At 52.6% G+C, this 16,817-nt stretch overlaps 1 protein-coding gene across 2 annotated transcripts; it reads left to right on the top strand.

The window, feature by feature from the left end:
- Positions 1-184: 184 nt before the first annotated feature.
- Positions 185-15,380, top strand: DISP2 (dispatched RND transporter family member 2). Of its 2 annotated transcripts, none has more exons than XM_084774728.1 (8): positions 185-321; positions 6,503-6,832; positions 7,201-7,230; positions 7,372-7,495; positions 7,768-7,883; positions 8,077-8,204; positions 8,524-8,621; positions 10,111-15,380. In XM_084774728.1, the coding sequence occupies exons 2-8, from the start codon at positions 6,519-6,521 to the stop codon at positions 13,336-13,338; spliced, it is 4,038 nt and encodes a 1,345-aa protein (XP_084630854.1). In that variant the 5' UTR covers positions 185-321; positions 6,503-6,518; the 3' UTR covers positions 13,339-15,380. The 2 variants fall into 2 exon arrangements, with proteins under 2 accessions (XP_084630854.1, XP_084630855.1); XM_084774729.1 differs by having other exon boundaries at positions 211-369.
- Positions 15,381-16,817: the final 1,437 nt, after the last annotated feature.

Here is a 16,817-nt window from a genome sequence, read left to right as displayed (position 1 = left end):
TCCTTCCTGCCCTGCGTCCATTGGCCGATTCCTCTTCGGCCCCGCCCAGCGACTGGACTCTGGAGCTGACGCATGCGCAGGAGTCCACTGCTGCCGCCGCTTCAGCACCGGAGCCCGGACAGCGGCGCCGCCCACGGGCATGGACGGTGGTAGCAGCCCCAGATGCTGCAACCATCATCTCTTTGCCAGTTTCTTTGCCAGTTTCTGAACAGCGAGCAGCGGCCTGAGGGGAATACATTAGCCCCAAAAGGTAGCTGCCGGGACAAGTAGGAAGAATCTCTCCCTAGATCCCGCCGGAAGATCTCAGCACGCCTGCATCAGGTATCTTTAAGAGCCGCCGCCACACATCACCTCATTCATTCCCCTCAGGTCTGTACACCTTCATCTTGCCTGCTTAGTTTATCCTCTCATCGACACTCTATAATGTCAGTTCTCATTGCTTTCACCTCCTGGGGGACCTGCCCCACCCACTGTTCCCTCCTTTCCCCTACGGGGCGCAAATGTCCATTTCCTTGGCCTCTGGAGCCCCCACCCCACCCCCGCCCCGACTCCCCCCCCCCCCGCCAAGGCCTTGCTTCTGTGTCTTTGCAAAAGGCCTCACAACCGCAGCTACGTCAGTCTGCATGTCAGTGTGCGAAGGGGTGTGCATGTACAACGAAAAAGAGGCTGTCCGAAGCAGGGGTCCTAGGGAGGGAAGGCAGACGTTTGGGATCTGTAGCGGGGACTGACTGTCTTTGTCCATCGGTGGCTGGCCTGCCCAGCATATCATTGTTCGTCTCCCCTGTGTGGCCTCCTGCTTGTGTAGATGTGTAGACTGAAGCCGCATATGTATGCTGGATCTGAGGCTCAGGCAGTGGTCTATATGAGCCCGGAAGGAGGCTCTGTGGGGTGAAGAGAAAAAACAAAAAACAAAAAACACCATCCTGCTGAGCACCCATTCCCAGATCCAGGTGCCCTTCATTTTTCTGCCTTCATCATATGTGTGGTGGAGCAGTCTGGCCAGGTTAGCAATATGGCGCCATTTCTGTGTCCTGCCTGACTCTGCCGCCCCCGGAATCTCTCTCCTCAGACGTGACACTACCTCTCTCTCTCCTGCCTGGACTGAAATAAAGGGCACTTTTAAGAGGCAAAAAGCAGATGCAGACACATTATCTCCAGATTGTCTGGAGATTTAAAACGTGCATTCTGTTTCTCAGAGGGAGGAGAAAGCCCCACAGGTGGAAGCAAATGTTTTCTTCCTTCTTTTACTAATTCATCGGTCTGGAACATATAAAGACCTTATTCAAGAGGGCATGACACAGTGCTCATATATCCCCCAGAGCAGGGGCTCTTCTTGGAGTCACAGCCTGACCCAAAGAAGGTGGGATGCAGCTTGGGGGTGGGGGTGGGGGTGCCGCTCAATGATAAAGCATTTTTCTAGTATTGGCAAGGCCTTAGGTTCCATCCCCAAACACTGCAGAAAAAAGGGGGGGAGAAAGAGAAGGAACATTGACAAATCAGGGCAGGGCCCGGAGCCAAGAGCATCTGGACAAGGGGCTACAGCATCATTGGCTGTCTGGCATAGCGTGCCAAGGGCGAGCCCTGTCTGGATGGGAACCACTTGTTCTCTTCCAGCAGTTCTCTGGAAACTGTGGCTGTCACTGTTTCCAGAGGCCATGGACACTACACAGAAGTAATGACTTTGTTCTACTCAAGAGCAGAAACACAAACATGTTCCTGTTGAATTAAGTACCACACTGGGGGTAGACATATAAGAGTGCACACACTTACATCACACATACATCACACACACACACCCCACATTACAAACTCACATCGCACACAGACACACACATATTTCAGTCCTTGTCCCTCAGTGCAAGAGATTAAACGCAGAGCCTTATGTATGGAAAGAGTGCTTTTCTACTACAGCCCCAGCCCCAGCCCCAGCCCTTTTTGGGAAGGAGTCAGATCTTAAGCCTGGTCCCACGCAAGTTGACACACACCTGTAATGTTAGCACTTAGGTGGCTGGACAGGAAAGGTCACAAGTTCAAGGCTACTCTGAACTACACGGACCTTGGAGACACCCTTTTCTTGCCCTCCCAAGCCCCTGCCTCTGCATCTTCACCCAGGCTACAGAGAGAGACACTATCTTAAAAAAAAAAAAAAAAAAGTCAAGTGTGGTGGCAAACTTGAGAGACAGAGGCAGAAATATAGAGTTCAAGGCCATCCTCAGTTACATATTTAGTTCAAGGCCAGCAGGGGCTACATGTAATCTCAGTTTGGGAAGCTGATATGGAGATTTCCATGACTTTGAGGCCACCCTGGGCTATATATGGGGGGTGGGGGAGCACGAGGTAGCTGGCCTACAAGTATTTGAACTACAGGTACAACTTCCAATATAGTATTTTTAAAAATCATTGACTGCAAATATGTTTGAAGTCGTTATTTGTGTTTTTTAGAAATACCATTTATTGCTGTGAGTTCAAGGCCAGCCTGGTCTACAAAGCGAGTCCAGGATGGACAAGATAAAATAGAGAAACCCTGTCTCAGAAAAGCAAGCAAGCAAGCAAGCAAGAAAGAAAGAAAGACCGTTTATTTTCTTAGTGGTGTGAACTGCTCCCCTTGTTGTCCTGGTGACTTTGTGGGGGGTCACAGTGACATCCAGATGCCTACACTGGGGGTTCAGGGCATGATTAATTCATACACATTTGCCCCTTCTGGAGTTCCCTGCCAAAATGGTGACCTTCTGTGTGAGGCCAGATTCCTCTCCCTGACTTAGCCTGGCTGGGTGCAGGCAGGCAGCCCAGGAAGTTACTCATCCTAATTAGAGCCCTCGCTCTCACCGCTGGGAAGACTGAGACAAAGACTCTACTGCAGCCAGGTTAGACCTCCACTGGTAGAACACTCTGTATGGTGAAAGAAGGTAGGATTCGGATCAGTTGGCCCTTGATTCCCAAAGAGGAACAGAAGGAGTTGAAGGGCGGGAGCATGAGCCAGAAAGATCCCAGTGGAAGCAAACCAATGATGGAGCCTAGATCCCCTTCAACGGAAGGAGTTTGGGAAAGAGAGGGCTCCATTCTCCAGCACCATTTCCTGTGGCTGACTTCTATCACCAATGAGACTGACAACACTCCAAGTGGGGGCCTGGTTCCTAGGACAAATCTGTGCTCAGTGCTGTCACGTGTAGGGCATACACATGACCCATGGGTTGCTGGAACAGGCCCCTCACCTCCACCATGGCTACCCCACTGTCTTAACCTCCAGGAGGCAGGCCTTGCTCTAAAGAGGAAGAGCAGAGTTGATGCTGGTTTTGTCCGGACCCAACCCAGATCAAGCATGGTGCTAAGAAATAGAGAAATAAATCGATAAAGGCCAAGCTCTACAGCAGCCAGACTAGAGGGGTGCAGGCCCTCCACATTGATATAATGGGGAGCATGGTGCAGAAGGAGGGGGCTACGGACAGCAGTGTAATCTAAACCAATATGTACTCAAGCAGTCAGCCAGGCAGGAGCAGCAAATAATCACGTGACAGGCAGGGAGGTGAGCAGGTAATGGTGAACCAAAAGGCCTTCTTCAGAGGCAAAAAGCAGAGGCTGACACACTGTCTCCAAACTAGCTGATTTGAAATATGTGTTCTGGTCCTCAAAGGGAAGAGAGCCCCACAGGTGGAAGCAAATAGTTTCTTTCCTCTCTTATTAATTCATCCATCTGTTAGGGAGAAAGCCTTCTTCAAGAGGGTAAGACACAGAAAGCAGGCTTTGTTCTCAAGAGAGAGACCATTGCTGCTGCCAGCTGTATTTAAGCCTCAGGACCAAATGCAGACCAAGCACTGTGTCGGAGGGGGAGGGGGCAGGGAGGCTGCAGGCAAGAGAGTTATGAATTCAAGGCCAGCCCGAGCTACACAGTGAGATCCTGTCTCAATAAGTAAATTAATAAATGATCTCACGCATACACATGACCCAGGGCATTTATCCAGTTTCTCTTTGGCCCAAAGGGATTGGCCTCCAAGGGTTGGTATCGGCCAGCACCCTGGTGCTTATGTCACTATCTTTATGGAGTCATCTGAGGTCTTGCTTTAGAATGTCTTTGGTCAGGGCTGGTCGTGGTGGCACATGCCTTTAATCCCAGCACTCAGAAAGCAGAGACAGGTGGATTTCTGTGATTTTGAGGCCAGTCTGGTTTACAAAGTGAGTCCAGGACAGCCAAGGCTACACAGAGAAACCCTGTCTTGAAAAACCAAAACCAAACAAACAAACAAATAGAATGTCTTTGGTCAAATGTATATATAAATGTTGAATTAGTACAAGTAAGTATCAGTGATTTTAATCATGACATCAGATTTCAAATGCAGCTCTTTGAGAACAAATGAAATAAACAATTTAAAGTTAGAGCTACAGTGAGATTTTCAAGATATAAAACATTATGAAATGGGGGTATTAGTGAGTACCTGAAAGGGACAAGTTATCTGTGCAAAATATACTGGGTTGTTTTTTTGTTTTTTGTTGTTGTTGTTGTTTTTCGAGACAGGGTTGCTTTGTATAACCTTGGCTGTCCTGGACTGGCTTTGTAGACCAGGCTGGCCTTAAACTCACAGATATTCCCCCTGCCTCTGTATCCCAGAGTGCTGGGACTACAGGCACGCGCCACCGCACCGGTTGCAAAAACGTACTTTTTAGAGTGCATGCTTCCTGTGGTCCTGAATTTGGGAAAGAGCAGACAAGCAAATGCAGAGCTCTATTCCAGTAACCTCACGTGTCCTATGTCAAAAACCGAGTGTTCAACGTCAAATGTTCCAATCATTGTCTTTTCTTGAGGGCCCAGAGACAAAAGATGATAGAGCCTGGAGCCTACCTCCAAGGTTCCATTTTACCCCCAGCATGAGGCTTGTTCTCGTCCATGGCTGACATAGGCACTCCTCTGATGGGGGAAAATAGGCAGAGCTCACCTATTATTTCCAGTTTCTTTTCATAGTTTCTGTGCAGAACATAGTCACTCAGCTGCCGCAAGCAGCGTCTACCTGCCACTGAGGCCGGGACTCTGACCCAAGGCACATCTGGCAGGGCACCAAGTAGGCTTGGAAGTCAGGGCTGGTGTGGCATAGAACTGGGTCTCCCATGGGAGTAGGCAAGCTCTGCTGGGCTGGGGACGCCAGGCAAGATAAGGGAAAGGAGACTTTGCCAAATCATTTGGCCCTGAACCTCTCGGAGAACTCCCATGATCTGCAGGCAGTCTGCTCTGTGGCCATCTTTTTTTTCTGTCCTAAAGACTGGCAAACCTGCCACAGGCATAAGACTCTACCTTCCCTTGGAGCGGAAGAGGGGAACTAGACCTATGCGGTTTTGTCCTGATGACTAATTGGGGGCCATGCCTGCCTCCTTCCTGCCATAGTCCTTGGAGGTTCCAGGTCCCTCTGTGAACTGTGCACAGGCTGACAAAGGAAACCTGTGCTGTGCATGGCCTGTGCTAGGGCTGCTGAAAAAAAAAAGCGGCCTTGTTTCCTGAACTTTCTAACTTCCCTCACCCCATTAAAACTGGGCCGTCTGAGTTTCTTTCTATACACACCAACATGTTGGGCTGTCTGCATCTCCCAACTACTGTGTGCTGGGCCTCATTTATCACAATGACACTCTTGTTTTTGTTTGTTTGTTTGTTTTTCGAGACAGGATTTCTCTGTGTTATCTTGGCTGTCCTGGACTCGCTTTGTAGACCAGGCTGGTCTCAAACTCACAGTGATCTGCCTGCCTCTGCCTTCCAAGTGCTGGGATTAAAGGTGTGCGCCACCACTGCCCAGCTCAATGACACTCCTAACAGCCAAATCTAGCACTGTGTTCACTTAGTGGCCATTCCCTGGCCATCTTTCTGTAGGGAAATGGAACAGAGAGGATGTGGGTGATGGATTTAGCAAAAGCAATGAGTGAAGTGGACACTGAAGGCATATAAACAAGCCGGGCAGAGTGGCGCACGCCTTTAATCCCAGCACCAGGGATGCAGAGGCAGGCAGATCTCTGTGAGTTCAAGGACAACCTGGTCTACATAATGAGTTCCAGGACAGCCAAGGCTACACATTAGATGAGAGAGAGAGAGAGAGAGAGAGAGAGAGAGAGAGAGAGAGAGAGAGAGAGGCAACTATACAGGAAGCGGTGCAGTCTACAAGTTCAGAAGAACTTGAACAGGGCTCAAGGCCCTAATCTTTACTTCTCACTGAATCTGTTTCAAATCTGTAAAACAAGGAAATTCTTCTTGGTTTTGAAAGCAGTAAATAAGATCAGGTTTGATATCAAGCAGTGTCTGACATACGGCAGGTTTACCAGTCATACTTTTCAAACGCGTGGATGTTTGAGTGAGAGGCCTCAGCGTGCATGCTTTGAGCATTCACCATCCTCATCTGTCCTCAGAACTTTAAAAAATAAAATAAAAAAAATAAACCAACCCTGGGCTCCTATCTTATGTCTTGCTTACTGAACAATTCTGGGACACAGATAACCCACCACCCCATCTCCCATGCCTGCCCTCTCCCAGGCCCTAGACCAAAGCCATGGCTCCCGAGGCAAGCCCAGAGAGAAGCTGCTCCCTCCACACCTGTCCACTTGAAGACCCGACGGGCGTTTCAGTACCAGCACCAACAGTTTCCACCCTCCAGGCTGTAGACCCGACCAGTCCATTAACAGCAGGCCATTTTGCCTTTCCTCGAGCACCTCAAGACTATCAAGAAGGCAGTTCGTTACTAGGATTGGGAGACCAAGCGGCTCTATGTGCCCATGTCTCCAACCTCAGCACGTCCATAGACCCCTCTCAGCAGGACGGGGTCTGGAAGCCACCGTCTGTGCAACGCCATGTGGTCAGTGTCAGGTAAGGAGAGGCTGGGGACCCCATTAAAAGGTACAGCAGACGCTGAAGCCTTCTGATTCCTGTCTCAGGAGGTGACTTGGGTGTCCCCTGCCTCTGATGGAGGAGGCAGCTTGAGGGAGCAGAAAAAAACAAAAAACAAACAACAACAACAAAACCCCCCTAGAACTTGGAGGTGGGCAAGTCTAAGAATTAATAGCATCTTCCTCTATGCCTTGTCCTCTGTCTTTCACCAACACCTTCCCCATCCCCAACCCCTAACTAGATGCACACTCGCACATGTGCATGTGCATATGCACGTGCACGCGCACACCCACCCACCCCGACACACACACCAAAAGACTATGGTAAATTTCTCTTCTCTTCCACAGGCAGGAACGCACTTTCCGGATGCCAAAGAGGTAGGGCCAGACCTCCCCTGAACTCCCAGCAGTGGCCAGGCTGGTACCCACGCCATAGACTCTCTTCTCTCCTATGCCAGCTCACCAGCCTTATCACCATACTCCATATCAACTCAGGCAGGCTTCCTCCCTCTTTTCCAGCTATTCCCAGCTGATTGCTGAGTGGCCAATGGCTGTGCTGCTGCTGTGCCTGGCCTTCATCTTCCTCTGTACCCTAGCTGGGCTACTGGGAAGCCCGCCACTTGACTTTTCCGAGCCTTTACTGGTGAGAGACCACGGGGAGGGAGAGGGACCCCTGGACTGAACACCTCAGCTCAGTCTGGTGCAGACAGTTGACCTATGGGGGTGGGGAGGTGGTGTTGGTGGGCTCTGGGTCATCAGAGAGCTGTAGGTCAACACAGAGACCACATGGCTGCAATCCAAGGTAAGGGGGAACCAAGGGGACAGAGCTGGGAAGGGTGCAGAGGGAGGACACTCCTCCTTGGCCGCCCACCCGCTCTTGCACACCCGCTCCTCTCTATTCTCCCCTCCCTGCAGGGTTTTGAGCCTCGAGACACAGAGATCAGCCGGAAGCTGGAAGTTTGGAAAGCCATGCAGGCCCTCACTGGCCCCAAGAACCTGCTTTCCCTTTCCCCGGACCCTGACGTGAACAGGTAACATGTCCCCATCTTCCCACCGAGGGTAGCAAAGGGAGGAGGGAGGACTCCAGGAGGGGACACCAGGTGACCTCTCCAAAGGCAGAAGATATGTGAGAGGAGGCTGGTGCTCCCTGGGGGAGTGGCCTTCCATTTCCTGTGAGTCCAGCACCCCGACAGTACCCTGGAGCAGCTCTTCTCTCTACCGCAGCTCAAGCCTCCTCAGCACCCTGAGCCCTGCAGCCTGGGGCAGAGCCGAGGAAAGTGTGGTCCGGACCAAGAGGATGGTGGGGCCTGTGGAAGAGAAAGAAGAAGAGAACTTCTTTTGTGGTCCTCCCGGTAAGCTCCAGCGTGACCAGTCCGTCCTGACTTCAATGGGGTTTCTACTGCCCAGAATAGGATGAGCAGGTCCAGAGCAAACATGGGCTGATAGAAAAAGAAAATGGCCACCAGCCATATTCAAGGCAAGGAAGATGGAGTAATGAACTAGGACCCGAGTGGTCCAGCCAGGTGCAGTCAGGCTGGGTGAATATGGGGCAAGGTAGGCATCAGGCTCCTGGGAATCAAGGCTTCGGGTAGCTCAGGATGAGCATCATCTCTTTTAGTGGGTCCAGGCTCTGGGGCCAAAGGGCTGAGCTGTGTGGGGGTTGTGTTGCAGAGAAGAGCCATGCAAAGCTGGTATTTGTGTCCACCTCCGGCGGGAGCCTGTGGAACCTGCAAGCCATCCATTCCATGTGTCGCATAGAACAGGAACAGGTGAGCTGGCTGGGGACATGCATGCCAGGGGCTTGGGTGGGAACTGATGACATGCAGGACTGCCAGGGTGGGTTGTGTGGGGGGTCGGGGCGAGGAGCTCTTCCTGCTTAGAAACTCTACACGAGGGTTGGGATAGGAAAAGAAAAGTTGGCTGGTTGTAGAAACACCAAACCCCTGTCACAAGGAGAGCTCAAGAATAGCCTGGGGAGCTTCAAAAGGGTTTTGAAAAGGAATCTCAGAAATATGTTGAAGAGACTCCGGGCTTCAAGGCTGCAGCCCTTATCAACGCAAGCAGTGCCAACTCGACTGTGCTAACAGTAATATCTATGGAAGTGTTTGATGAAAAAAAAAAGTGTGAAGACCACTCCATTGCTCTATAGTCTGAGTTCTCTACGTCACACACGATGCCCAGAGCATCAGAGGACACTGGTTAAGAATGTGTCATCTAAGCTGGTCGTGGTGGTGCATGCCTTTAATCCCAGCATTTAGGAGGCAGAGGCAGGCGGATCTCTGTGAGTTCGAGGCCAGCCTGGTTTACAAAGGGAGTCGAGACAGCCAAGGCTACACAGAGAAAGCCTGTCTCAGAGAAGGGGGTTGGAGAATCTGTGTTGTGCACTCAGATGCCAGAGTTTGAGGCCAGCGCTAGAGCTCCCGTGGGACATGTCTTCATCTCTCAGTGCCTCACGTGTGTTGGGTTTCTGTTTGGTTTGGGTTCTGTAGTGCTGAGGACCAAACTTAGATACCTGTATTTACCAAATCTGTGCTCTGTTACCAAGCTACATCCTCAGCCCTGTAGATATGAAATAGGGACAATATTAGTACAACCTTTATAGGGGATTACGGAGCATCTAGCATAGTGCTAGTACTGGTACTGGCTTGACAGACACTCAGCGTTGTCATCACTGTGCACTGAGCCGCAAGGCTGTGCATGTAGTTAGTGGTAGAGCAGGGTACCTGACTCCCAGGTAGGAGCTCTTCCTGCTACGTCAATGGTACGTCAATGGTAGTGAACAGCAAGGTTGAAGCAGGAAGGAGACACAAGGTGGGAAAAGAAAGTTCTGACTGTAAGAGGATTAAACAACTCAGGGAAAGAGGAGCTGGCGAGCTCTCAGTGACCCTGAGCACACAGTGTCTCCTTGACCTTGTTCCAATATGTAGCTTGTCACCTCCACTCCCACTCCTGACTCAGGAAGTTGCAGAGTTGGGGTTGGGGGGGGGGCGGGGGGCCTACAGGAGCCCTTTTGGCAGAGCCTCTGGAAAAAGCCGGGAGGTTCCTCTTTGATGAATCCAAGATAGCAGTACTAGAAGGTAGGCCAGGGGCAAAGGCAGCTCTGACACAAAGCATTTCTGTAGGGCTGTCAAGATAATTTCTCTCTGCCCTTCCTCATGACGAGAGGTGAGAGGGCCCAGGACAGGGCTGGGGAGACCTGGGCTCCTGGACCTCTCTCTGAGCTTCGTACACCCCCCCCCACTCCTGTGTACCCTACAGATCCGTTCTCATATCAGCTTTGGGGCTCTGTGCCAGCGATCAGCGGCCAATGAGTGCTGTCCCAGCTGGTCCCTGGGCAACTACCTGGCCGTGCTGTCCAACCGCTCTTCCTGTCAGGACACTACCCAAGCCGATACGGACCGCACACTGGCCCTGCTTCGGTTCTGTGCCACCTACTACCATCGTGGTGTCCTGGTGCCTGCTTGTCTGGGGTCCAGGCAAAACAAACCCACATTCTGCGCCCAGGTTCCCACCAAGTGTACCCGAAGCAGCGCAGTCTATCAACTGCTGCACTTCCTGTTAGACAGAGACTTCCTGAGCCCCCAGACTGCCGATTACCAGGTGCCCTCCCTCAAGTTCGGCCTCCTCTTCCTGCCCATTATAAAGACTTCCTCCCTGCTGGACATTTACCTGGATGGCCTAGCTGACCCAATTAAGGTCTCTGACAACTATACGTCTATCAGTGGCATGGACTTGGGCCTCAAGCCCAGACTGCTGAAGTACTACCTAGCCGAAGACACCATGTACCCCTTGCTAGGCATGGTTGTCATCTTCTTTGGCATGTCCCTCTACCTGCGCTCGCTCTTCATCACGTTCATGTCACTGCTCGGGGTGGTGGGCTCCCTCATGGTGGCCTTCTTTCTTTACCACGTGGCATTCCGCATGGCCTACTTCCCCTTTATCAATCTAGCGTCCCTCCTTCTGCTTACTGGCGTCTGTGTCAATTACACTCTCATCTTCTTCGACCTGTGGCGCCTCAGCCGGGGCCAGGTGCCCTCCGGGGGCCTAGCACATCGCGTGGGTCGTACCATGCACCACTTTGGCTACCTGCTTCTGGTCTCAGGCCTCACCACCAGCGCGGCCTTCTACGGCAGCTACCTGAGCCGCCTGCCCGCAGTGCGTTGCTTCGCTCTCTTCATGGGCACCGCTGTGCTAGTGCACATGGGGCTCACACTGCTCTGGCTTCCTGCCACGGTGGTGCTCCAAGAGCGTTACCTAGCACGCGGCTGTGTGTCCCAAGCACAGGGCCAGAGGGGTGGCAGCGACCCCTTGCGGCTGTTGCTGGCGTTGCACAGACGGATCCGCATTCTTCGCAAGATTTTTTCCATCCTCTCCCGCCTGCTCTTCCAGCGCCTGCTGCCCTGTGGCGTCATTAAGTTTCGGTACATCTGGATCTGCTGGTTCGCGGCGTTGGCGGCAGGGGGCGCCTACATCGGCGGCGTCAGCCCTCGCCTGCAACTGCCCATTCTACTGCCACTTGGCGGTCAGTTCTTCCGGTCTAGCCATCCCTTTGAGCGCTTCGATGCGGAGTACCGCCAACAATTCCTGTTCGAGGATCTGCCTCCTAACGAGGGCGGCAACTTGCCAGTGGTTCTGGTGTGGGGCATCTTGCCAGTCGACACTAGTGATCCCCTGGACCCTCGCACCAACAGCTCAGTGGTAAGCGATCCTGATTTCGCACCCAGCAGCCCGGAGGCCCAGGAGTGGCTCCTGGAACTCTGCCACGGAGCCCAGAATCAGACCTTCTTTGGAGACCAGCCGGAGGGTTGGCCTACACTGTGTTTAGTGGAAACCCTGCAGCAGTGGATGGAGAGCCCCAGCTGTGGCCGCCTGGGTCCTGATCTATGCTGTGGTCAGTCCGAGTTCCCCTGGGCCCCCCAGCTTTACCTGCACTGTCTCAAGATGATGGCTCTGGAGCAAAGTCCTGATGGCACCCGTGACCTGGGACTCCGCTTCGATTCTCATGGCAACCTCGCAGCTCTAGTTCTGAAGTTCCAGACCAACTTACCGTACAGTACAGAGTACGGCCCGGTCCACCACTTCTACACCGAGGTCAGCCGCTGGCTGTCAACCGAGATGGCCAAGGCACCTCCTGGCCTCAACCAGGGTTGGTTCACCAGCGCCTTGGAGCTATACAGCTTGCAGCATAGCCTGAGCACAGAGCCTGCCGTGGTGCTCGGTCTGGCTCTGGCACTGGCCTTTGCCACACTGTTGCTGGGCACCTGGAACGTCCCCCTCAGCCTGTTCTCCGTGGCAGCTGTGGCTGGCACTGTGCTGCTCACTGTGGGCTTACTGGTTCTACTTGAGTGGCAACTCAACACTGCCGAAGCCCTCTTTCTCTCTGCCTCTGTGGGTCTCTCCGTAGACTTAACCATCAACTACTGCATCTCCTATCACTTGTGCCCACACCCTGACCGCTTGAGCCGTGTGGCCTTCTCCTTGCGTCAGATCAGCCGGGCCACAGCTGTGGGGACTGGAGTGCTGTTTGCCTCGGGCGTACTCATGCTGCCTTCTACCATCCTGCTCTATCGAAAGCTGGGCATCATCGTCATGATGGTCAAGTTTGTTGGCTGTGGCTTTGCCAGCTTCTTCTTCCAGTCCCTGTGCTGTTTCTTCGGGCCAGAGAAGAACTGTGGGCAGATCCTGTGGCCCTGTGCCCACCTGCCGTGGGACGCCGGGACTGAGGACCCTGATGAGAAAGGGCGGACTGGGCCACCGGGGTTCTCCGAGCACTATGAGTTGCAGCCCCTGGCGCAGCGCCGGAGTCCCAGCTTTGACACCAGCACGGCCACCAGTAAGCTGTCCCACCGGCCTTCCATACTCTCCGAAGATCTGCAACTGCATGACGGCAGCTGCTGCCACCGGCACGCCCCAGTCCCCGCCTCCCCAAGGGATCTGCTCCTGGACCACCAGACGGTCTTCAGCCAGTGTCCAGCCCTGCAGACCTCCTCCCCTTATAAGCAGGCTGGCCCCAACCCCCAAGCCTGGATCACACAGGACTCCCAGGGACAGAAAACCGAACCCTTACAGGCCCTGCCAGAAGCCCCTATCCACTGCCCCAAGCCCAAAGTCGAAGAGCTCCCGGATGGCCTCTGCTCCTCAGCCAGCACCCTGGAGGGATTCAGCGTCTCAGATGACACCTGTGCCTCTGAGCCCAGTGTCCGTGTGCCAGATTCGGTGGGCACCTCTCCAGAAGTCATGAATGGCACTGGACACCCCATGCTTGAGCGGGGCCAGCTGAACGGGAAGCGTGACACCCTGTGGCTGGCGCTGAAGGAGACCATCTATGACCCAAACATGGCCAACTCTCACCACAGCAGCTTACCCTGGAAAGGCCGTGGAGGGCCAGGTGACATCAGCCCGGTGGTGCTTCCCAACAGCCAACCAGATCTTCCAGATGTTTGGCTCCGTAGGCCCAGCACCTACACCTCTGGCTACAGCAGCTGAGAGAGGCCAAAGAAGGCCAGACCAGGGTCCAGAACCCTGTTGGTAAAGATCCGGCAGATGCCACGCTAGCCTAGAGCCTGAAGGTATTTCTCCATATCGACGCGATGTCTCACCCTCTGACTGTGGATTCTAAACTGTGCCAGATGTTCCAGCTTCGATCTCTTTGCTACTCAACCCCGCATCTGGAGGGCTCGGTGGGAGGTCCTTGTCAAGGTAGCACTAGGCTCTCCCTGTGACCATCTGAGGACTCGTCTGCCCCTGCAGTGCCAACGAGGACCCCTTCCCTGGAAAGAGGGGCAGCCAGATATGCATCTCTAGGTATCAGGGGAGGCTGATCAGCTCTCTCCCAGGTCACTATGGTATCCTGTCTTTGGGATCCCCGCTGACTAGAAAAGCCCTTCAGAACCTCCACAGCTTGCTGGATCTCATCTGCTCCTAATCAGGACACTCACTGTCAGGGGAGCTTTTCTGGGCTGGAATTGAGCAGAGTGGCCCGCAGTTGGTAAAGTCACTGACCCAAGGTCGAGTCCCTGGTTAGCGAAAGAGTGTTACCAGCTCTCTCTGCTGCTGCTGTAGCTAGCTCCCCCGACTCCTCCTAACTGCCCGCTTCTGGGGCCGTTGGCCCATGGCTGTCTTGAACCTTTGCTTCTGGCACTTACCTACTTTCCCTTTTTGAGTGTCTCTTAGTAACTCATTCCTCCTCTTTGGGCCTCCACCTCCAGAAACAGTGATAATCTGAGCAGACCCGGAAGTTCCTCGGGTCCTTCGAGCTTCCCCTCTGAAACTCTGCCTACTAGTAACGGGGCCTTACCATTGCTAGTGTACTCCCGACTACTACCAGCTCACAAGCAGCTGAGCCCCGTCTTAGGCTTCAAGGGCATGCCTCTTCCATGGCTGAAGTGTACAGACAGGCTTTGCCGGGGGAGGCACTGAGGGACAGAAGGCTGCGAACAGTATCTAGTTAAGACAGGATTGTGGACTTGCTCTTGCGGGGTCGTTCATGAACCTGAAGTTTCTATAGGTCTGGTCCCCGGTTTCTAAAGACTGGGTTTCTCTAGAGTGTTAGGGAGACTCAAGACCAAAGCCTGCCTCCCACCCACCACCCGCACCAGCCCCAAGTAAAGACTCTGTCCTGCGGAGTTATCTCACGTAACACAGCTCGTGACACTAGGCAACATCAGCAAGCTTACTGAACATCTGCTTTGGAAATAGTGTTCTAAGGAGGAAAGGCATGAAGGGCAGAGAGAGGCGGCCTTCTGCGTAGGAAGCAGCTTCCATACAGTACAGGCGTTAGAGGGTCAGTGCTACTGCTGAGCTTGGCTTCCCAGCCTGAGGCGACCAGAAAGATCTCCTGGACAGGAATGACTTGAGCTGGCCTTCAGAAGACCAAGAATATCAGATGGGAAGGGACATGGTGACATAGCTCCAAAGGTCCCCTGAGGGCCGTTCCTTCAAAGAACTCCTGTGTCTAAAAAGTAACTTTTCCAGTGGTTGGGAGTTGGGGGGCAGCCAGCTCAGCTTCCCTTTGTAGTGCAGCTCTCCATGGGTCCCCAGATCCTCAGGACATGGCGTGAAGACCACCAACCTAGGCCATTTTACACATGAGTAACAGAGAAGTGAAAGGAATTGCAGCACCAAGCAATCTGTGGCAGAGCTAGAGGCAAGCGGGGGGGGGGGGGGCTTTTTTTCTTTTATTTTGTTACGTTCCTGTGTTACTGAGATCTACCTCCCGCCCCAAGTAGCCCAGGACAAATGGAGCAGAAACTCAAATGAGAACATAAGAATATGGAAAAGACAGAAGACAGTTGTCCCTTGGTATCCATGGAGGACTGGTTCAGTACCCCACCCCCACCCCCTGGCATACCAAAATCTGAGAATGCTCAAGTCCCTTATGTAGAATGGTGTAGTATTTGCATAGAGTGGAGCATATTCTCCTATATACTTTAAATCGTCTCTAGAGTACTTAACAATGCCTAATATGATGTAAATGCTATGTCAGCCCTTACACTGTGTTATTGTTGTAATAAAGACAGGAAAAAATATGTGTGTGTTGAGTTTTTGTTTCCTTTCTTTTTTAATGTGTTCAGGTTGGGTGTGGTTTACACACACACAAACACACACACACACACACACACATCCTGAATATTCGGGGTCTGTGCGGCTGGGTCTGTAGGTGCAGAGTTTATGACTATAGAGAGCTGGGCATGTAAGCCAGCTCCTTGCAAGATGATTAAATTGGGATGACTCCTGATAATGCCGGGCACCATGCATGACCCTGTAGGCTCAACTACTTGGGAGGCTAAAGCAGGAAGCTAAAGCCCAGAAGACCAAGGATAGCTTAAGCAACACAGCAAGATCTCATGTCTAAAGAAGAGGAGGAGGAGGAGGAGAAGGAGGAGGAGGAGGGAGCTAACTTAACACTGATATCTGGAAACATATGCAGTCACTAGTACCTAATTTGAACTTGTCTCCTTGAGCAAGGAGGAGGGGGACCCCTCTCACCTTAATCGCCAGTGGTTGTATGTCGGGATTCTGATTTCTATGCATCATGTGCTGTGTCCATGGGCTGGGATGATGGTCACAAGGAGGATAAGGTGACTTAGTTCCTAAGCATGAGCTTGTGTTCCCAGGGCTGGATGTAGCCTAGTGGTCCAGCACACATTTGGCATGCAGGAGGCACTGTGATGCATCTTTAGCACCCCTCTCCACAAAGCTTTGCCGTGACTCAGAAGGGCGCACGGTAACGTCTCAGCAGTTGACCTCGGCCTTTCCGTTGCATGTGATGGGAGACCAGCAAGTTCACGGACCCTGAAGAGTCTGCTCCCCCAGTTGAGTGCAGTTGTGCATGCCCATGATCCCAGCACTTGGGAAATGGAGGCAAGAGGATCAAGAGTTCAAAGTTATCCCTTTATAGCTGCCTTGAAGCCAGCTACATGGCACTCTGTCACAAGTCTCAAAAGCCCATCCCACTCCTCCCTCTCTCCTCCTCTGCTTCCTCTCCCCCCCACCACCACAGTCTTAAGAGTGTGTGTGGGAGGGTGCGTGTGTGGGCATCAGAGATTTGGGTACACTTAAGAATCTTTTTAAAAAGGATTTCTAAGTCCCATTCTTTTTTTGAGGGGCACATTCAAAGACATAGCTTCTCTGTGTAGCCTTGGTTGTCCTGGACTCGCTTTGTACAACAGGTTGGCCTCAAACTTACAGAGATCCACCTGCCTCTGCCGCCCAGAATGCTGGGATTATAGGCGTGTGCCACCACGCCCAGTTTAGGTCCCATTCTTATGAGTCATTGCCACACAACTCTACAGGAAGGCAACGAAAGAGCAGCTGATTCATCGATTATATCTGTTCTCCATTGACACCAGGCCCAGAGGACTGGAGAAGCCCAGTGATAATCTAAAATATCACCTTGGCGCTGAGGGTATTGCCCAGTGGTGGAGTGATAGGAAGCTTGCCAGCATGTGCAAATGCCTCGGGCT

This window comes from Acomys minous (assembly GCF_964271855.1).
Source record: "Acomys minous genome assembly, chromosome: 3".
Classification (NCBI taxonomy): Eukaryota; Metazoa; Chordata; class Mammalia; order Rodentia; family Muridae; genus Acomys; species Acomys minous.
Note: the sequence above shows the minus strand (reverse complement) of the source record. Positions and strands in the feature narration are given on the sequence as shown.

What these genes read in the sequence shown, in the direction of transcription:
- DISP2 (XM_084774728.1), top strand. Translation starts at nt 6,519, where the DNA reads ATGGCTCCCGAGGCAAGCCCAGAGAGAAGCTGCTCCCTCCACACCTGT. An exon ending in CGCCATGTGGTCAGTGTCAG is followed by an intron (nt 6,833 to 7,200) that starts GTAAGGAGAGGC and finishes TCTCTTCCACAG; the next exon opens with GCAGGAACGCACTTTCCGGA. An exon ending in GTCGCATAGAACAGGAACAG is followed by an intron (nt 8,622 to 10,110) that starts GTGAGCTGGCTG and finishes TGTACCCTACAG; the next exon opens with ATCCGTTCTCATATCAGCTT.